Source organism: Calypte anna, chromosome 2 (genome assembly GCF_003957555.1).
Source record: "Calypte anna isolate BGI_N300 chromosome 2, bCalAnn1_v1.p, whole genome shotgun sequence".
Classification (NCBI taxonomy): Eukaryota; Metazoa; Chordata; class Aves; order Apodiformes; family Trochilidae; genus Calypte; species Calypte anna.
The window spans coordinates 29,345,533-29,368,431 of NC_044245.1; the positions used below are offsets into that span (position 1 = coordinate 29,345,533).

The 22,899-nt window shown below is 40.0% G+C and overlaps 1 protein-coding gene across 1 annotated transcript in view; it reads right to left on the bottom strand.

The window, feature by feature from the left end:
- The window catches only part of MEOX2 (mesenchyme homeobox 2), a 53,411-nt gene extending 50,456 nt beyond the window's left edge, over window positions 1–2,955 (bottom strand). Inside the window, exon 1 of the mRNA XM_030444988.1 lies at window positions 2,053–2,955. Within this exon, the coding sequence (XP_030300848.1) occupies window positions 2,053–2,563 (511 nt within the window). The 5' untranslated portion in view covers window positions 2,564–2,955. The remainder of the gene's footprint in view (window positions 1–2,052) is intronic.
- Window positions 2,956–22,899: the final 19,944 nt, after the last annotated feature.

The following is a 22,899-nucleotide window of genomic DNA, read 5'->3' on the forward strand; positions in this document are numbered from 1 at the left end:
TTCAAATGAGGGGCAACTATGAGTGATGAGTATAGAAGTGCAGTGACTTAAAAATAGTTCTTGCTGCTTTACATAAGAACGGCATTGAATATCTAGCAACAGATTTCAGGATTAATAAAGGGGTGGGGTTAAATGTTCGGTCCAAAACTCAGGCTTTTCCTGAAGAAAAAAGAAACAAAAATAAAACAGCCACCCATTTCTTTTCAAAAGATGCCTAATTTCAGTTTGAGAGATTCACAATTCTGTGAACAACCATGATATTTTTTTCTCAGAAGAAGGGAGAAGGAAATATTTACCTGACTTAATCTTCAGAAAGTCTTAGAAAGTGAGGTTTGGAGTACAGTGCAAGATAAGTGTAGCCATAGCTAAAGGCTCAAACCTTTGTCTACTAAATCCAGTGGAAGACTCCAGTCACTTCAGGATAACGATTAGGATATTCCCCACTGGTGTTTTTTTCATTTGCATTGCAAAACGAAATAAACAGAAAGTGATACAAATACCTCCCTGCTAGTGAAAGGGGACGATTTCCTTTTTTTCCTTCAGCTTTTAATAGACTGACAAATACAAGAAATCCTTACACTGACAGGCATCCAGTCATTTTTTCAGTAGTACTGGGGATTCAGATTTTAGTATTATTCACACACCTCACAAAATCAGATAATTCCCTTTGTGTCTTAAAACGTAATGAAGATGCAACAGTGGGTTTCAACACGAGTGTTTTAACTAAATATGGCTTTTAATCTTGGAAGTTTTCTGCCTGTATACCAGCTTCATAAGATGAAAATCATTTAAACCCATTATAAATTACAAAAAACGTTTCTTATTGCAACAGACAAATAAGAAATGCTGTCCTTGAAGGATATATTTTAAAACAATTTCTGTTGCTTACCACTTTAGCAAACTCACAGCATTTTGAATGAAAGAGGTCACGGTTTCAGTTGTGAACTTCATGTGTATCTGGAAAAGCCTTTCGTTTTCTCTTCCTAGATAACAAACAATTCTCTACGCCTCCTATTGAGTTTTCCAACTGTTGAGCCCCCTCTTTTTTCAAGTGCCTCCTGCCTGTCTCAGTATATTTTTGATGATCCCCCCCCGTTTATATGTGCCCTAACGGAAGTGCCATCAGTCGCATCGCCTTCGCCGAGTGGCTTTTCTCAGAGCGGGACTCTGACAGGCTTTTCCTCTTTAAAAAGCAAAGATTATGTCAAGTTCTTTTGCAAGCTCAGCAATGCCAAATTGTTGCCCTGTAATGTCTGCGGGTCTACATGTTTTTACGCTCGCCTTTCAAACTGCAATGATTTTAAATCAGACATCTCCTTCCTTCCCTCCACCCCCGCCACCGGCAAACTTAAGTGAAGAAGCTTCCTAAGTCTCCCGTTCTGCTTTACAGACTCCAAATTTTGCCTCTTCCACGCTGAGGAGTTGATGCAGGCGCACCCAGATCCCTCAGGGCAGAAAGGCACCAGCTCCTCTCCCGAATCCCCGCTTCCAAGGCAGTTTCCAAGGGCTGTGCAATCGCCTCGGAACTGCAGTCAGCTCCGCGGCGAAGGGGCGGAGGGGAAGGAGCGCGCTAGATTCTGAATTTTGAAGCAGAGGTGGCGTATCGGGAGGGAGCGGGGGGGTGGGGGGACGGGACGCGGGACCAGATGCTAAAATCCTCACCGAAACTACAAAGGTTTCTCTCCTGGAGTGTAGGAAGCTCTCCCCCACCATCACCACCACCTTTACCTAGTGCTGGGTTTCTTTCCTTTTTCCTACCACCCACCCCCCACACCCCCGTCTCCTCGTAGCCTTAAATAAAGCTTGATTTAGTGATGGAGATCCCGAGAGCACGTTTGAGGGAAGAAGCGACCCGGCAGAACCCGTGTCAGCGGGCGGCGAGAACAGCGCGGCCGCCGAAACCGGGCCGGGCCGGGGCCTGCCCAGCCGAACCCCGCCTGGCCCGACCGACCCCAGCCCAGCCGTGGCGGGGCACCCGGGTCCCGGCAGCCCAGCTCCCCCCGGCACCCTCCGCCCGAGTCCCGCCCCGCAGGGGAAAGTGTGCGCCGTTACCTGAGCTGTCGCTTTTCCTTTTGCCGGACCTCTTCTCTGTTTCCACCGGGGACAGAGCCTGCCTGCCATAGTCCCCTGGCGCACACGCTGCCCCCGTAGGGGTGTTCGTGCCCAGGCTGGAAGAGTTTGAACACAGGACGGGGGGGCTGCTGCCCAGCTCCGGGGGTCCTCCTGAGTCGGGTTGAAGACAGAGGCTGTGCCTGGCCGCGGCGGGAGGAGACGACATCTGAGGAATGTGCCAGTTCGTCTGCAAAGCCTGGTGCTGCTGTTGCTGATGGTGGTGGTGGTGGTGATGGTGATGGTGGTGGTGCCCCCTATGATGCTGGCTGGCAAACATGCCCTCCTCATTGGGGTATCCCGCTATTATGCAAGAGGAAGAAGAAGAAGACAGATCAGGGTAGGACATGTGGTCAGATCTTCCATGCAGGGCAAGAGAAGACTGGGAGAAAGGGTGCAAGCTCTGCGCGGTGGCATGGGGGCTGCGCAGGCAGCCAAAGAGTGTGTGATCCATGGCATGCAAGTCTCAGGTTCCAGGCAGGAGAGTTTAGGAAAGATCCAACTTCACCACCCTTTGTCAACTTTCACTGTAAACAGATCGGGGTTGGGATTTTTTTTTTCCAAAACGGCAACGATAGACTTTGCAGCAGGCAGCTGAGCTCAGATAATCCAGGTCTATAGCCCTAGTGGCCAGTCTCCGCTTCATAAACACTCGGACCTAGATGAGCCTTTCTCAGAGCTGCTCAGATGTCAAGAAGTGGGAGAGGTTGAAGCCAATAGAAGGTGGTCCCAGAGAACTGCTTGAAGGGGGAAACAGCTCCGAGAGGTTATAAATACAGTAGTGTGTAATGTGAGCTGGGGGCTGGCTTAGCAACACAGCACTGACCACATGCTAACTCCCTCCAAAACGCCAGTGCCGTCCCTGCGCCGAGCCGCTCCGTCAGCGGGCGGCAGCGCTACGCGCCCGCGCCCCGGGCGCCCTAGGCAGCGGCGGGGGGGCGGCTCCGCGGGGGCGCAGCCCGCCTCTCCCTGTCCGCGGGCGGGCCGCGGGGAGTACGCCTCCCCTCCGCGCCTCCCAGCGGGGCTGCCCCGGGGCCGCCCGCGCCCCCCGGGGCCGATCGGCAGGGGGGAGAGGGCGGGGGGCGGTGGTGCCCCCGCAGCTGCGCGGCCCCCTTAGGGCCATCACCGCCCAGTCGGGCCTGGCGGGGCCCCTCGGGGGGCCACCCCACACACACACCCCGGGAAGCGGACCGGGGGAGCGCAATAAAGACATGAAAGGGAATCCACGGGGTTTACTCGGGGTGGCAGGCAGGGTGCTGGGGCTTCTCCCGCCCTTTTCTCTCGGGGGCCGCAGGGCGCGGGGCAGCGCCTCACCTGCGCGCCCAGGTGGGAGAGCGCAGCGCGGCCCAGCGCGCAGAGGGCCGCGGCGGATTGCGGGGCTGCGCGGGTCGGGGCCGGCCTCCGCCATCACCGCGCAGAGGTGCGGGGGTCTTCAGCCTCTGCGTCCGCACCCGCCGCCCCGGCTGCCAGGATGCGCCGCAGCGCTGTCCCAGCTCCCGCTGTCCCCAGCATCAGGGAGCTGGTTATGCAAGGAAACCAGCGGCGCTCACCGGGAGAGGAAATCTGTTCGAAGACAGACGAGTTTCCCTCCTTGCCCCCTGCCCCTTCAAAACAAGTATTCGCATAATTTGTATTTCCCGTTTCTTCGTTTTCTTCGTTGCTGTCTCTAGTCGCTTAAGAGGGACAACTTCGAGACTCTGGCCTTGGCTTTCTTTTTTGTATCATGCGTGCAGTGGAACTAACAGTAGCCACGAAGTCGGCTGTTAACTGGCTTAAATCAGTATAACACATTTATTGATCACTGACCAAAGAGGCGCCCACTGCGGAAACGTTTTGTTTCTTAGTCTTTCCTCCTCGTTCTGTCTTCCTCATCCTTGCTTAAATCAAAAATTTTAAAAGAAAATAAAAGGAAAACCTATGGGGTCTTTCAGTTAAGTCTAAATTCTTGGTCCATGTGCGAAAGATAAAATGAATTTCAATTGCCATTGGAAAAAATCATGAATTGTATGAGATTTGTAAGAGCTAGTTTCTTAAACGGAAATTGAGTCCTATTTTGTGGGAAATTAGTTTTGCAGACTTTCTAAAAAAAAAAAAAATCTAAAACTTTTGTTCAGCAGCTGCTCCACTTTTCCCTGCAGTTTCAGACTGAGCTGGAACCTGCAGCAGTCTTTCGACGGTAAGATTTTCCCCCCTTTTCTGACATCTAATGCTTTTAAAAAAATTGTCTTTAGGTTTAACTATAACAATGCGGTCTTTAAAAAGAGAGTGGTGTCCAAAGCAGAAGTTGCTGCCTCCGTGCACTGTTCAAAACTTGATATTTCTTCAGAATAAAGGAAATATACAGTTACAACACTGATGAAATATTTTGTGCTTTTCATTGTGTTTATCGTTTCAATATGTGCTCTAATATTAAAAGAGAGGAGTACAAAGAAAACTCAATGGCTGAACCCCTCTTGGGGTTGCTAACTCGCCGGGCTTGAGAGCACAGCGCTTCTGGGGTCCCTCAGAAACAGCCAGTGCCACGAAACGGGACAGTACCCAGCGCGGTGCCCTGGCCTCTGTCTCCCCGCCGCCGGCGGCCAGAGGGCTGCGGGGGCGGGCGGCGGGGCTGGGCGCAGCGGCCCCAGGTGGGAGCACGGGGAGCGGCGGGGCGGCCCCCCCGGCGGCAACTCCGCTCCCTTGTCTCTCCCCTCCGCTCCCCTCTCCGCAGCACCGCACTGCACCGCTCCCCTCCGCGGCTCTCCAACCTGCTGCTCTCTGTCCGCCCGTCCCGGCCGTGGGGGCAAGACGCCGTCGGAGAGGCCAGGACCGGGGTCTAGGGGGGGCCGGAATGCCAGGACCCCTCCTGCAAGGGCCGCCGCCGTTGAAGCCCTGACACCGCCACAGATGCGAAGGGGCCCAAGTGAAGTGAAGTGCCAAAGCCAAGCCAGTGTAAAAGTGCCTTTTTTTTTTTCTTTTGCCTTTTTTTTCTTTTTTTCTTTTTTTTTTTCTTTTTTTTTTAATTCTAGGAGTGACCGCACAGGATTGCTCGCATAGAATTAAAAAAAAAAAAATAATTAAAAATAATTTTTAAAAAGTGAAATAAGTGAAGCACAATGAAGAAAGTGAGAGGGTGCGAGGGGGAGGGAGAAAGATTAGGTTTCCAAGAGAAATAAGAGACAGAGCCAAATAGGCTCTTTTTAGGGAGTCTTTTTAGGGAGACTTAGGAGAGGCTCCAAAAGGTGAAGAACAAAAAAAGAACACAATAGCAAAATTATAATGGCATGGTGAAGCATTTGCCATCAGTTTTGTAATCAAATCTGAACATTAGGGGCTGTGCTTCCTTGGGCTCTTGAGTCCCCTAACAAGTACACAATACCTACATCAAATGTTCTTATTACCCTTAAATAGGAGGCTTTAAGCACACAAGAACTGGATATAGAAAACTTGAAAGAGCTTTATGCTTTCATTTTAAAATATATAAGAATGCAAATACAGGCAACTAATGTTAAGGCAAATAACTTCAGATGCTTGCTGAAATGATTCAGAAAATTTCTGTGAGGAGTTATCAGTTCACTAGGGCTATATGATACCATCCTTTGTAAAACTCTAACTTTTCAGTTACAGAAAGCTTCAGTGCGAAGTTCCTCAGTGAAATAATTAATGAAGAGGTAGCAGTTACTACCTTTCAATATTAATGATTGCATTATTGTCCATATTATATCTTTTCAGAACGTGTGCTTGACCTACATGTGGTACAAAAGCATTACTTAAATCAATGCCAGCAAGTTTGCCCAAAGCTTATAACAGCAAGTGAAAAAAATAGAATGTTTTAAGTATATGAAAACAGTAAACCATTTAACTCATAAAAACATCTGGAATCAACACAGTTTGGAAGGAACATCATTTATATTTTCATGTATGGGCTAATATTTGCATTCACTTTGTGGTGTTTTTTGGGTTGTTTTTTTTCTTTTTTGGTTTTGTTGTTATTGTTGTTCTTTGGGGTTTTTTTAACTTACAATTTATGGGAAAAGTGATCATATAAAATTGACCTGACTGAATCAGTGTACAATTCCTCCTCTTCAGGACTTAAGAAGTCTTGCTCTGTTTTTTTGTTTGGTTGGTTTTTTGCATTGGAGGCTGAAAGAACCATCTCCCTGAATATTTACCGTAATGTAAGTAGGATTCTTGAACAGTTCTTACTGGTGTATGTTTTTCATATTTGGAATATTAGAGTAAAAACAGACAGATAGTCATACTTGGGGACCACCATTTGAGTGGTATAAATTGTCAAAACTTCATTGAAGTCAGCAAAAAGATGGCAATTTGTGCCATTTGAGAATATTCTCCTATCTTTCAAAGAGAAAGCTTACAAATATGAATTCGGTTTATTTTAGTCAAAGATTTTATAGCACTCAAGAGCCTACCAAAGCAAGAAGATGAGGTTTTATTGTACTGTAATTATGATCAGTTTGTATTTTTCCATGGCATTTTGGTGAAGGCAGACATCATTATTTAACCTTAGAGTCAATTCAGATTCACAACAGATGTATGTTTATTTTCAGTCTTTTATTTTTTCCCTAATTTTTGCCTGGTTAACTCCCATAAAAACAGTATAATTCGTTTCTCTTGATATATGTGCTGCAATGGAAACCTACAGATATAAGCAATAATCAAGCCTGGGGATTATGCATCAGTTCGGAGTATGCTTGAATGCCTTAGCTGAAAATCCTTGCACAGAAAATGAATAATTTGTTGGCTGACTTGTCAAAAATACTGAATCCCTGACTAGTTAAGAATGATGATAATCCCATTTACCATTCATAAACCTAGGGTATACCCATAGCTTCACTATACTTCACCATAAAAACATTTTTACTGAGAAATTACACTACCACAACGTATACCACATAACTTTAACATTGCATTTCTGTGGTGTACTTCCATTTCACCCTTTTTAACCATTGCATGTGCCATGGTTTAACATTTATCAGACACAATTTTTGCTTTAAAGACTACAGTGTATCTATAAAAACTTTAAGCCCGAATCCATATTGTCAGCTACTTCTCCCGTGTATATATGTGGATTCTGTTCTAATTTTCATGATCTCCAACTCTTATGAATTTTAAAGCTATGCCAGTAATTTTAGTATGTTATATAAAAGTTGTGCTGAACTATGAGGTCCTTACTGAAAATGATTTACCAATTTCATTACATCATTATAGGTTATTTGAATTGCCAGCCCACTCTAAGCAGTAACATATCTTATACTTCCTATGTAATTTAAATAAAGCAATGAAATACTAAAATGATTAGTGTACCTGGGGCTTCACACCTGAGCTCTGATGATGTCTCAGGAATGCTTTTAGAGTTTAAATTATTGGAAACTTGCATTCCATATTAGATACTCAAAAGCTCCAGAACAACTTTTCTTCAAAACCTTTGTGTGTGTTTGCTTTAAATAGATAATTTATTTGCAAACTGAATCATCTTGCACAATACTATTTGTTTCCCAGTCTGCATGTTATATTGCAATTTAGCAATTTTCATTCTTTCTAGTATTATCTGCACTTAAGAAAGCTGAACTAAAAAAAAATTGTGAAAACCCTTGTAGGGTACTTCAATAATGTATATAATTTGTATCTAAAAAATTATTCAAATTGCATGTGTATTGTCCATGATGCCTGAAAAGTATGTTTTCCAGTTTGGTTTCTCCAGATCTTGAGTTAGCCACTACACTCAGTCTATTCCCCTATTCAAATTACTAGTCACAAAGAAAAAAAGAGGCTTGCATGTCTACATATCTTTTTTTTTTCATTTTGCATAATATTCATTTTATTATTTTATAAAATTTCCATTATGGATTTGATCTGTATATGTATTCAAAAGACATTGTACCAGAGCCCTCATTGGAAACGCAGACATAGTAGTGCAAGGAAGAAAGGTGAAGTGTATTTTCAACACTGCATTTTTAACAATGCTTTGCTCCTTACCATGCTTCACAGTTAATATTTTGCTGATTATACTTTAAATTTTATTTGCCAAGAATAAAAATAACATAGGTGAGTCAAATCTTTATGCATCAGATGATTTATACTATGAGTTATACCTATTCACTGGGCAAATGTGCAGTATGCTTACACTGCAAAGACCAAACTGGAGAAAAAATGCTACCATTACCTGTATGGAATATTTATTGTCCCCTGGATGACATTTCTAGGCCTTTTTCAGGACCAGCAGCAGAGGGCATATTTCATAATTCTGCCTCCATCAGGGGACAGTAGGAGAGTGATAAGTCACTAATCTTCATCACATCTTTTACACATTAATGAGTGAAGTCCGATGCACAGTGTGTATTCCCAGTCATGTCTAATTTTCTCTGGTCTGGAAGGGAGCAAAGACACATATGCATGTATCTGTGCACCAAGAATAAATAACTACAAAATATCTTGGTTTTAATAGCTGCTAGGATTATGTCACTTACTTTGCAGGTGTGTTTGCTTGTGATTTATAATGTGATGAGCTCTAGACTTGGAGCAGAAACCCCTAACTAGCTAGTTTTTGGAACAGAAAGATACTCAGTGCCCCAAAGACAGCAGGCTCTATTAATTTCACCAGTTTCACGTGGGAGTACTCCTGTGTTTTTACAGAGTCCTGTTTGCCTTCATGGCAATTTGCTTGACTAGAATTTGCATTTGCAGGATTGGAACCTTAATTAATAATAAATGTAGGGGAAAAAAAGAGCTAAAAATTGTATATACTTTTCATATGCATAGCTGCACCATGCTCCTCAGAGCCTAATACCAGTTAAGGCTTGCAAGAGATACTGGGTAGGAGAAATTCAATACAAAGTAACAATTCTTTGAAATAGTCATTTTAGATTAAGCTGATTTTTTTCAGATGCAGATATCATGGCTTGTGAAAGAATGAAAAAAGAAAAAAAAAATGGAAAAAAAAAAGAGGCAAGCTATAATTCCTAAAAAAAATGCGTTATGAAGAGCATAGTTTGCAGAAACATCACCAAGAGAGAAAGCCATATCTCTGTCCCAAAGATTCTATTTTGAGAAACTATTTTAAGTTTTCTAGCATCAATTATACTACTGATGTTAAAAAAAATTATCTCAGAAGTTCCTTGCTTTCGTTAAGAAAGGTCCAAGTGGTACTTTTTAAAGAGAGTGAAACCTTCCTGGGTTTCATTTCCCCCACACAGAAGGTAGCCTTATTGATGAGCTGCAAATGTATCATACTACTTCTTGAAATGAAGCTTTCTAAGATATTTGCATTTGTTATGCTTCATTAGGTGTCACACGTGCATGTCCTTTGATACAACACAGATAGGTGGGTTAATAAACTATTCCCAGTAAGGGACCGTCTTTGGGTGCTTTTAGATTATCTAAGTGTACATACTGGACTTGGGTACACTGAGTCACTCTCAGGAGCCACCTTTCTCTCTTCCTCAATGCCTATTGTGCATATTTAATTTAAATTAGATGCCTACAGTAAAAGCGTGAAGCCCATTTATTCTTACCCTTCTTTTCTAAAAAAAGGAAAATACCTAGCACTGTGTGCTTGGTGAAGTTCAGCTGCACAGCAAAGAAGATGCATATTATTTGGCATACTTTTCAGCTGACTGAGACAAAAAATGCAAAATGCAGCACATGGGGACACTGTTTGTATTTGTGCAATTCCCTCATAGCCATTTTGTCCATGAACTTTACACATTTATGCATTTGAGCTGTAGAACATATCACTTAGGGATTTAGATTTCACTTAATAATCAAAGTAAATTTCAATACAAGATGGTAAACTAAAAATATTTTCCATTTAAGTGTTTCAAAATGCCATGTGCAAGAGAACACAACAAAATGGAATTAACTCGTAACATATGCAACTCTTATTTGTGCAAGAGCAGTATATGCCCCTAAATCCAGACTGCAGCATCTGGAGGCATAGCATGACTCTAATGGAAGAGAAAGGCACGAGACATGTCAGCTTCTTGGCTATGTTACACTCAAAGCCGTGTCTTTTCCTTTGTGTTACCCAATACAACTCTGATTAAAACTAATAAAACAGACACTGTCCAGGTAAACTGCCTTAGAAGCATTTTTGATTTTTCATCTCACTAGTGGGACGCCGTAGCATTAATCTGAGATAGGTATTTACAATTAAAATAAAATAAAATAAAATCTTATCTAAAACTCTTTCGTTTGAAACAACAAGGTTTGAATGGAAACTAATAGCCCTTGGTATGAATCATTCATTCATAGTGCATCCAAACATATGAATACCCATTTGTAGAAGCGAGCTTTGCTGGAACCATGATATTTGTAGTGCTTCTTTCTTATTACTGCTTTTTACCTCTAGCAGTATTATAAATAATGTATTCTTCGTATACTTTTACTACTGTGATCAGCTTGGTAGAGGCCCTGAAAACATTTTAGAGAAACAATACATCCTTTAAATCTTTAAATGTTTCACAATATGAACTGTCTTCAGATTTGACCTTGAGAAGTGCTAAGCCTTTTTTTTTTTTTTCCCCACCGACCTTGCAGGATCGTTGTTAGACTGTGGTAGCAATTTTTAAAAGTGCAGCTAAATAGAAATACTGTTCCTTGTAGTATGAAAAAAAAAAAAAAAACCACAAAAAAACCCACTCAAAGAACCCGCCACCTAACAACACACAGCAAATTGCATTTAGAAACAAAACTAAACAAACATGTATGAAAGAGACGTGGTGGCTAAAATATTTTATTAATGCATTTTCAAACTTTTATTGCCCTAAAATCACTAAATGGTCAGGTTTTTGATGTCGAGATGTCTAATTTTAAAATTTCTTGCATTCATTTTTATCTCCCTCATCTCCTCTGCTATACTCATAGTAGGGAGAAAACATGCCTGTCTATTGTAGTTCTTCTTCTTTTCAGAAAACACAAGTTGAAACCGAGAAACCGCATTGCTACAAAGATTTGTTTACTAAACTTCGAAAATCCTATCATGAACAGCATACTGGATGTATAAATACACATGTGCATACACTAAAAAAGGGTGTTCAACCATGCAAAAATATGAGCATACCTCCAGGCTCCAGCCCTTAATGCACGATTAAAACAAATTAGGTTAGTGCCTGCTTTCTTTTAACAATACGGAGAGTTCTTAGATGCAGTATACAAAAATAGAAAGCCTTGCATTAAAGCAAACGAAGGAGCAAAAAAAAAAACCTCTTTGCACAGATTACCAGAAAAAGTTTTGACCGCTTCCGAACAGAGTAAAATGTTTGGGAATATATCTAATCTAACACACCCTATAAAACTGTACAGTAGTCCCTGGTATAACAGTGAGCTGTATGGAAGGAAAGGTCACATCCCAGAGCAAAATTCCAAGATTTCAGCCTGCGATGCAAACCTGCCTGTTTAATTTCTAAATTAGTTAATGCGTACCCATTTTGGAAAGCAGGTAGGCGGTCTTGCGCTATGCAAGTACAGCAATTTCATTATATGTGACCCCCTGCAGCTGTGGTAATGAGGCTTTTTTTATTTTCAAACATACCTTGACTTGATGATGAGAATATTTTTCTCTAAAAATAAGCCATATATTTAATTTCTAATATGGCAGGCACGGTGTGTATCCAAGGACACATGAGGCAAGTTTACCCCGTGCAATTTATAGTTGATCGGACTTTCCCAGATGAAGTCTCATAAATATGAACATGCGTTGCTTATTTGTTTTCTTAATTTGTTTTCTTTTTTCTTTCTTTCTTTTTTCTTTTTTCAGTTTCCTTTATTGGTATCATACTAGTATGACCCAAATATAAGGAAATAACCCTATCATATTAAACACAGGAATACGCTTTCACAGTCGTTTATTGTGCATAGCCAGTAAACATTTCCTGGCAAACAATTTAGAGAGTCCATAAATTCCATCCTAACGCTACTTCCGTAGCTAGATGCAATGCACCATACACGAGGGTATTAGCTCAGTCTCTCTCATCCGGAATGGGTGGATTGGAATTGAAAAATCCCCACCCCCCCATTATAGCACCATATGTCTCGAAAGTCTATCCTCTCTCAGGGCAAACGGCTCCTCTCAGATCCGCCTGATGGATCACGACTAAAACGCTGCTGTCCCTCGCTATTGAATCTCTCAGCATTTCTGAAGCAGCTATCAAGAGAGCTCCGGGAGCCAAGCATCCCTTTGGCGTTAGTGGTGGCTCCCCACGCAGAGAATATCAGGGGTATGGAATAGCAGAGGGAAAATCTATCTGGCCATGACAATTCATATGGAAAATCTGATCCTGAAGATAGGGGTAGGGGAAAGAAGAAAGCCTCTGGCTCCAGAAAACTGATCTGTGCTCATGATTCCTCAGTTCCTTATGTAACCCCTTACGCAGTGTTGCTAGACCAGCCTTGCAGCATCTTCAGAGGTACTGAGTCTATGAGAACTTCAAATAGTTTTCTCTAGATATCTGATGGTATTTATGGATTGAAACATTATTAGGGGACTTGTGTACCCAGAAAGATTTTCAGCGGATTAGATCTCTGGTCTATCATTTTCAGTTCTCCTTCAGTGTATGCATCAATTTATAAAGGAAAAAAAAAAACCCTAAATGACACTTAAACCACCTGGCATTTGAAAGAAGTTATGTGAGATGATAAGATAAAGTTCTAATCACCAGTAGAGGAGACTAAGCTGATATATTTCCACCAGTTTGTGTCCTTATTACAGGTATACATAAATACCATTCCTGTTACAGGTATTATTTCCATATTGTTTTTGGATTGTAAACGAAGAGTTAGCAAAAATCTGGACTCTTTCCAAGTTTCCAAAGACAAGCTCAAAAGCTCAAAGGGGTTCAGTCACCATGTCTGTGTTCTGCTTTACAATCTTTTATTTTACAGGATATAATATTAAAACCTCTCCACTGTACCTCCAGAATCAGAATCTCAGGGAGTATTGTGTGATAACGAAGACAACTAAGGGCAGAAAGACTTTATGGTTGTAGAAGGTTTTTTTGGTTTTTATGGCCTAGCTTTTAAAATTATCTTTAATTTATTTTTATCAAATGAAACCATTATTAAACAACTAGTCCTCAGTTACAGCTTCTTTATATATATTTGGTAATCCATGTATATTACTATAGTCTTTCTTCAAAATAGAAAGCCTCGCATTAAAGCAAACAAAGGAGAAAAAAAACCTCTTTGCACAGATTACCAGAAAAAGTTTTGACCGCTTTCTTTTGGACGATTCTTAATTGAATAACCAAAGGCTTTGAAGTTAGAAGTTTGCTGGATTATTATACCTTTACAAACTAATTAAAGCGGGCTCCAGAATTTTAGATTTTTTTTCCTGTGTTCTTTGCCCACTGCTTGACAGCAGACTTTGCACAAGCATCCCTCATTTTCTGTCTCCTCATCTACAGAAACTCCCTGTACTTCCTCCTAGGCAGTAAGTTCAGCCATGACTCCTTCAACAGTACTCCAAAGAGAAGTAGTTTTTGGTCTGCAATTTGCTCAATTTATTGTCTAATGATAAAAACCCTAATTCCTTTCCTGGACCAGGCCCTCTGCCAGCTTCCTTTCATTGTGCACATGGGCAAACAGAGCAAGAAGAAAGATAAAGCTCGGCTTCTTCAGCACAAGTTCAACGAGCATTTTCTCGTATGTTTCCAGTGAATCTGATTGCTGGCAAAAGCTGCCAGAAAAAGACAAGTCTGATCAGAGGAGTATGAGCAGAAAAAGTCCAGGTTCCCATACACGGAATGACTCAGTGACTACTTGGTACAGGTGATAGGTTGTATTAGTCACTGGGAATGGTCAACCTTGGCCTCTATGAAATCAAACTGGAATTCCTGCTCATGTGAAAGTGTCCTAATAATGTTTTACTGTGAATACTTGTCTGATTGATCCAATACGCTATTTTCTCATGTTTAGAATGCAGTTACATGGATTTTTTTCCTGACTCTCCTCATGGTACAGCATACCAATAGCAAATTCAACTCATGTGTTTTGTGTACATTAAATAGTAGGAAATACATCTGTGTAGAAAACATAGCTAGTTCCTGTGCTTGCAGTCTCTCTGCGTTTATTGTATTGAAGCCAAATATATTGTTAATCCATTTAATGCTGAGAGTATTCTGCAAGTATGCTTGGTGTTTCCTTTCTGTACTGTCAAATACATAAGTCAGTATTGTACATTCTTAAGGTATTGGTATAAAATCTAAACAGCTAATGTACTGTGTTCTTCCTGATAAAATAGTTATAACTTCACCAGTTCCTTCTCAATGGTGATCAGCTGAATATTTGCGTCAGGTGTTGTGCACTGAATGGGAGAGTTTTTCTCATCTATATAGGCAAGAGAAAGGGTAAAAGAAATGAAACTGGATCATTATAAGGTAACTATAGCAATAATTAGAAATATATACCATAGACATTTCACTCAGGTCTGTTTTTTAAAATAATTTGCTTGGAACACATAGAGCAATACAGTATTCCACTTTTAAAATTTTCTGAGAAATCATGTAGCAAGAGTTAGGAGATGCATTCCCTGAAAGCATTCTTATTTAATGCCATTTTTAATATGTTTCACCGTTGTAGGGAATGGGATTAAATCATGGTGAGGTAATTGGGAGTTACGGTCCAGTTAGTGAACTTTACATGAGGCTAGTGGCAAATTAAATCATTATAATATGGAACCGTGTTTTGTGAAGAAAACTGCTGGAAGTCTAACAGTTTGAGGGCAACTGACTTCAAAGAGGCTGGAATTTCAGACCTGATTTCCAGAATTTTATAATTTGTTGTAACTGGAGCTGCATTTTTGGTATGTTATGTATTTCTGCTTAAAGCATTGAAGTGAACAATCTGCGTCTGATACTGTAAATAAACAGAGACTCCAAGAAAACACTGGGAATCCAGGTTCACAGTTTAATCCTACTAAACAAACCCAAACGGCTTCTGTACTTTTAATCTTTCATGCCTCACGGTAACTGTGTCTATGTTTTTAAAACCACACTTTATCATGAAGCAATAATTCAAATTGTAGTTGTATCAGGCTGATATTTTATATCTCACTTTTTATGCTTCATTTGAGAGATTCTCATTGCTGTTGCATTTATGTAACAATTTTTAACGTCTGTGTTACTTCCGTACAGGTAATGAAATATCTTACCATGGAAAAAAAAGGTTACAGGCTATGGAATAATATTAACATGAGCTGGAAACCTATGAGTGTCCATAATAAAACATCAGTTACGTTGAATAAAAAAAAATTACAATTTCCCTAACTGCATCCAACACGGAAGAATTCTCTGCTAGACTTTGGTGTAATGAAGGAATCAGAAAATAAAAAATCACTTATGTGCACATCACTGCAATTTGATTATATATGTTAATGAATTAATGAATTAAAATCCAATATTTATATTTGTTGATATAAGACAGGTTTTACAAAGTTTAGAGTGAGTTTAAATCAGTTATTTGGAGAAAGTATTAAAAAAACTGACTGACGACTTCAGTCTGCTATGTGCACTGTAAAGGACACCTCAGAAAAATCACAATTACGGAAAAAACTTCATACACTTCCTAATACTAAAATGACTTCATATTTGAAGGCAGCTACTGAAAGGAAAAAGAAAAAAAATATCCAAAGGAGGAGCAGGGGGAAATGTAGCAATTAATTAGAAGCTGGAATTTATAGGGCATTGATAAAGAAAACCAAAGGTTGCAAAAAGGAAAGAGAGATAAGGACAATATTAAGACTTTTTGAAATTATATTGTTAAAAAATTCCTACCAACTGCCTTGCTCCATTATTAAATGGAAATTACTAGGAATTTTTGTAATAACATTTTTTAAAAAAAGGCATTCTCAAATGCTTTTCTTCTGTATTTTGGGAAAAAAATCGAGTGATGTATAAATTTCAGATGATTATGATGAAGCTCTATTTCAGTAGTAGCACAGGAGAACATTAAATAGCAGCTAATAAAACTAGACATTTTTAAATTCAGTAGACCTGAATAATTTGCATGGAGGTATTTTAATACATTTGGCAGAGAACCTGTCTGCATGGTTAGTGAGGATTTTTAGTATGTCTTGGAGAACTAGGGAGGTTCAAGAGAACTATGCAAAAATTTTTGTGAATAGTTAAAAAGAATAAAGGCGATAACCTAAAGGGCTATAGGCATTTCATCCTCAAACTGATTTCCAACAAAATAAGGAATGGCTTCTAGGAATATTACTTCATTTTAATCAAATGAGTGAGAACAGCAGTTCATGGAAAATCATCTTGCCAAAGCTAACTAGATATCATTGAATAAGAGTATATATCTGATAATATAAAGGTAATTTTAGTAGTATTAAAAGTGCAGAGGAATATTGGAAAGTATTTTACTTGTTAATCATAATATTTTTATGAAGAAAAAAAAATCAATATTGTACCTATTAAGTAGAGTCAAACCTTTGTCTCGATCATGTAGTAAGGGGGGGGGGAAGCCATCAGTGGTGCTTATTTTAACAGTGACCCACAAATGCACAGCCCTGTGATTGTTGTGATTTTTGTGATTTTTTTTTTTTTTTTTTTGATCTGTGACTCTTTTATTAATGATAAGAAAACATATGAAGAAAGTTTGTGTTTGAAATTATTGGAAGATTAGTAAATAAGAAGTCACTGTGGAACTCAGTTTGCTTAGGAAATGGGCCACTGTTAAACAAACTAAATTTTGGTCCAGACAACTATAAGGCATTGCTCTAATAACAAAGAGTCTGTGTCACTGCTACAACTTGGGGACTCTGCCCAAAGACTGAGGTCAGTCTGAAAAACCTGCAGAGCAGATAATCAGGCAGGAAGATCTGAGAGTGCAAGAGGGTAGGCATGAATCTCCTACAACCCATGGGCACATCACCAGAGAAATATACAATATGGTTGTGTTACCTCTGTCCTTGGCACAGATGCAACCAGTTCTGGAAATACTGTGTCCACAGTTCAAGGGAGATTGTTGAAAAATTGGAAAAGGTTCAGAAGAAAGCAATGAGAATGATGAAAGGATTGGAAAACATTCCGTGTAATGAAAGACTCAAGGAGCTCAATCTATTTAGGTTATCACAGAGACGTTTAAAAGGCTACTTGATCACAGCTTATAAATAACTAAGTGAGAAACAGAAATTTGATAACACTGCAGTTTTTAGTCCAGTGACAAAGGTATAACAGAAGCCAGTGGTAGGAAGATGAAGTTGGAGAAACATACTGGAAGACTTAATCAAGATCAAATGCTTTTCTCCATTAAAATCATTAAAAAAAAAAAAGTAATTTGGAAATTCTGGTTACCCTGCACAGGAGGAGCAGACTGAGTAGATGACCATAATAGCCTTTTAGTTTTATAGGCCATGAATCTACGGCTTCAACTGCAGGCTTCTCTGATCCGTATTTTCTTACACCATCACTGGGCAGATCCAACCAGTGTGAAGTTAATCGGAACCAGGTGGAGCCTGTATTTTGCAGCACAAGGGAGCTTCCCTCTGAGCCTACATTGGATAAGACCAGGATTTGACCACACCAAAGGAATCAATATAGTACGAAGAGAGTATGTCCATTATATTGATGCCTATTGGTTCTAATTATTGCAAAATACCCTGGCATTTTAGTGAGTATAAAGCACTCTCTTGAGGGGGGAAACACAGTAAATTTTTGAGCAAAGTGATTTGAACCGCCAACCCCCCCACACCTTATCAGCTCCAGAGGAATAAAAGGAAATAGAAAATTATGCACAAACAGACAGAGCACTGTTCAAGTGAGGCAGAGTACAGGAGAGAGAGCTAACTCATTTCGCCTTATTTTTTGTGCTCTTGAGAGCAGCGTAGGTCCAAAAACTTTCCTTCAACCGCAGAAGTTTCTGAATTAACATAGTTGTTAGGAGGGCCTGCAGGAGGAGGTGGAGCAACAAAGGAAAGAGAAATGCTAACGGAAAAAACACATATAAACAACATACCATATGTAAGACACTCACCATATGCCAGCCCCACTTCTTTTTTTTTTTTTTTTTTCCTCTCTCTCTAATGTGGTCCAATAATTCCAGTCATCTAGAGGGTTATTCACACTGTCTACTTCAGGCATCTGATTTAGGTGCTTTGAATTGCAGTCACCCCCCTTTCCCCCCCCCCCCATTGCCGACAGCCCCCCGGCACCTCTGTCTCTCTGCCAGCTATGCAGGGAAGTACAAACACCTAGGTTTAGTTCTGAAAACTGTGCCTAAGTTAGATATCTCACTTAGCCTAAAGCTATTGTATAAATGCCACTCTTTCCTATTAAATGGAAAAAAAAAAGAATAGTAATAAAAAAAAACCCATTGCTATGGAAAAAATTAGTTGTTTAAATTACAGGGATATAAAAGCACAGGAAAGTTTACAAATTCAAGGCCAGGTCCTTAGCTGGTGCAGCTCATATACTAGCATTCAAATAAACTGATTCCCATTTGCCCTGGCAAAAGTGCAGCCTTCAAGTTGGTTTTACAAACCAAGTTGGCCACCTGATTCTGCTGGGTAAACACACACATTTTTATAAAATACAGAAAAGAACGTTTTACAGTGTAAGTCCATTAAGAAAAAACCTCACAAGGGAAAAAAAAAAAATGTTGTGTAGGAAATGGCAGCTACTGCAGTCTGCAGAAAGCACTTCTCTTATAAAAGCAGAGAAAAAGTGGTGAGAGATCAGCATCAGGCTCAATAGCTATTAAAAATAATGTACTTTTCTGAGGAAGTCTCTTACTTCCCTTCCTAAACAAATTGTCATTTAATTTAAAAAGCATTCTAAATGTTTTGCTGCCTCATATTGGCTAATAGTTTTACTATATGCTTCATTTTTATTGTTGGGTACTGCACACCGAAGTTAGCAACGCGTGCAGATTTCAGCTCAGGAAAAAGCAAGACATTGCGTGACAGCAGAAAGGCAACTTTGCATAAATATTGTGGAAAGACAGTGAAGAGAGAAGAGGAAATTCTGCATCTTTAATGCTAATATATATCAAAATACTCGCTATACTCCTGGAACCCTTCTGCTAAAATGTCTCTAACTCTAGGGACACATTGCACGAGGTAGTTATGCACCATTTGAATGTGAAAAATGCGCACTTTGCTTGGAAAAAGATGTGTGATGTGAAGTGTTTTTAAGAATAATTGAATGATTTTGTGATTCATTAAATGCTTTTTCCTCAGCAAGCAAGTAATGGCTTTTCCACTAAGCACCCAAAGGGTGAAAAGTCACAGTTAGAAGGAGTAAAGTGTCTTCAGGAAGACAATCATTTACAGTGCTTTTTGTTTCGTTCCCTCTTTTCCATTCCAAAAGGAACAGAACAAAGAGGGAAGAGGAAAAAAAGTAACTACATGTAAAATATTAAAAAGATTGTATGCTGCAGACAAAGGATATGTGGCAGTTGTCTATTCTTTAGCTTAAGAGGAAACAGAGAAAAACTGTGGCACCTAGGGTTTATTGAATATGGCTTCACATATGTGTCCCTGCTGAGACCATGGAATCATTTATTTTATAAGAGAGGGGAAAAAAAAAGAGTTGTTTTCATAAACCAAATATATCTCTAAGCCAAAGTGTAAAACTTAAGTTTCTTTCCATTTTTTTTTAAATTTTTTGTTTCTTTCTTTCTTTTTTTTTTTTTTTTTCCTCCCTTAAAAAAATACATCTAGGGAAACAATACACACCTTGACTCCTGCAAAAAAGATCTCTGGCAAAATCACAAGACGCCTGCTTAAGTAATACCCAAAAGGTAACTGCATGCATTCCACTGGCCAGAAATAATTCACAGCACGATGAATCCACAAGAAAGTCAATAGCATATTATAACGCTCTTAGGGGAGCTGTAGCTGTAAGAGTGATGTGAGGCAATGCCTTAGCATGAGCTATCACTTTATATATGTGCTGTATACATGAGCATGAATTATATTACAACATTTGACACGCTATGGCTTTTGATCTACTGTGACTTATGACCTCTGTCCTATTGTGACCTTTATGCCTAAACCTGTAGAGAATAGTTCAAACAATAGAACATGCATGATAGATGACACTTAGATAGGATAAAAGTGTATTAGGAATATATATCTCATGCTCAGGGCAAAAGCTAGCAAAAAACTGCCAGAGATTAAGATACTTCCCTTGGGATAGAATCTTATGAATTTTCTTGCACCTTTCTCTGAAGCATCTGGAGCCAAGGGTACTAGCTTAGATGGACCACTGGTCTGATTAGGTATGGCAGTTTGAATATTTCTGGAAACATATCCTAGTGTGGAAAAATACCAGTTATATGGTTAATAGAAAGTTCTGCATAAGACAGGAAGGAATCTTCAACCTGTGATAAAATCCTTGGAAGCTTTCTGCTATAAAGCCATTTGAACTTTGTGTAGATTCTGTTTCCACCCATATGAAGTATGATTTCCAGCTGATTTCAGTGGGAACAGAACGAAAACTGCAAAGAAGCCCCATTTACAGTCTTGTATGGAGCAGCACTCAGACCCCACAAGCAACAATTTCTTTTTTTTTTTTTTTTTTTTAATAAAACATATAATAATCCCTGTAGATCCAAGGTCTCATGAGATTTTCCAGATAGCCAGGGCTGGCACTTACTTCCCTCCACAGGAGGGAGAACACAGACTTGAACAGCTCATCTTCCTAAGCCTCTGCTGCTGCTCTGTTTTTCAACAGCTCCTATCCAGTCAGCCTGTTCCAGCAGCTTCCAGCTGCAATCTTGGACTCAAAACACTGGCTTCCTGATCATCAGCTACCTGGCTCGACAGAACAGTCCAGGGACCAGGCATTCAAATGCAATTAAATTGCTCTCCAAAAGAAAGCTGGAAAGCAAGACCTAGTACTGTTGGCATGCTACGGAAAAGCAGGAAGACAAGAATCAACTGACAGTCTATGTAGCATAAGACTGGAGTTTTTGGCTAATGTGGAATTATACTGCATCTTGGAAAAAAGTATGGACAAAAAAAGCAGCCGTGGAATGAAGGTATCCATAAAGCCTTGGCTGGAAAAGTTTTCAGCCTTTTTCATTTTCTGGATATAGACATATTAGTAAAAGACTGATAATAAGTCATATTTTTGATATTATTGTCATACCCTCAAGACCTGAAACTCGGCATCTTTTCATGCAACACAGAAGCTATAGCTTGTCTGCATCAGGTGTAAATATCAATTTATTTAATTAAGGGGATTTAAAAACAAACAAACAGTTTCTTGAGTAGATGGAGTTTTGCTAAAAACAAGGTTAATATAGACCCCATTGATCAGAGAAGCAAAACAAGCCACTGAAACTGTAGCCAGGTCTCAGAATTTATATTTGTTTGAAAGAAATCTGTTTAAAAATCACTGGTATTTATGCTGATAAGGTTAGGTCCTATCACCCTGGTTAGCCCAATTCTCAGCTCTGTGGGAATTTTGCTCTTATATCACTCTGTGAAAGGGGCTGAAAACTTCAAGTTTAACCAAAGTCTGCATCTGTCACCTGCATCACTACCTGCTGGACGTAGACTGGGGAGTAGTTCTGGAGGAGGAATTTACACTGAAGAAAAAGAATTGCAGAACACAAAGATAATGGATTAAGCAAGGTCTAGAGATTGGCAAACCACCCTTTCTGGTAGAATATTTACACATACACAAGCTATTAGTACTGTCTCCTTCACACAATGAAATATCTGACCCCTAGCTCAAACAAGCCTTAGATGGTATCTGCCATCTTCACATAACCTCATACACTGATATTTCTGGTGTGTTGCTTTTGCCACATTTGGGCTGTGATGTGAAATGGTGTTTGAAAGGGAGATGTTGCAAATGACAAGTTGGATGGCCTGACTTTTGCTGTCATTCTTTCGTGACAACTGCAGTCACAGGGAATAGATGCAAAGCTTGCTGAATTAGTCTGTCTTAAAACTAGGGAAATCAAGATTGCAGAAGCCAGACAAAGTTTAAATAAAACTTTTTTGAGAATTTATTACATTTTTCCTGGAACATTTCTGGTTTCAGGAGTAGAACTAGATATTGTTCTGCTGGCTAAATAACATAGCAGCACTAGTACTGAAAAAATTCAGCATCCTGAACTGAGATTCATCTATGTAACTTTAGCCATTTGTAGCCTAAATGATAATATGCAAACTTACAGCTGGAAGAAGGTCATACTCTTAAGCACAACTCACCGGACATTGCAGATACCTACTCCATATAAGACTGAAAAACTCACAAGGCTCACAGAATCAATCACAGAGTCACAGAATAATAGATGTTGGAAGGGAACTCAAAAGATCATCAAGTCCAACCCCAGGCTCAATTGACTCAATCTCCAAAGAGCTCTTGGTAGCAGGAGGACAGGCCAGTAAAGAGGTCAGATCTCTAGATTCCAGTTAAGGAGTACTGTTGTCACCAGAGTCTGCAGAAAAGACAATACTTCTTTCACTGTTACACCACCATAAAACAAATCTATAAATATCTGTATTGTCATTAGGTCCTATCGATAATCTAGCTAAGGGATTGAACAGCACTATTATCTAAATATATTAAAAAACACCTGGGTTGTAAAATAACAGGCTGTCAGCAGTATGCCATTCTATTTAGCATGAATTGGGACAGAGATGCATTACAGAAAGAAAGCTGACACCAGTGGAGTTTCTATTTCCCCTATGACACTGAGCACGAACCTTGCCTCCAGACCCTTTGTCTTCACACTTCTCTGACATTGTTCCTTTCCCTGTGTTCCTTTTGTCTCTCTGCTTGTCAAACTGTTCCTCAGACACCTGGGCTTTTTCTGATAGATTTCCTACCA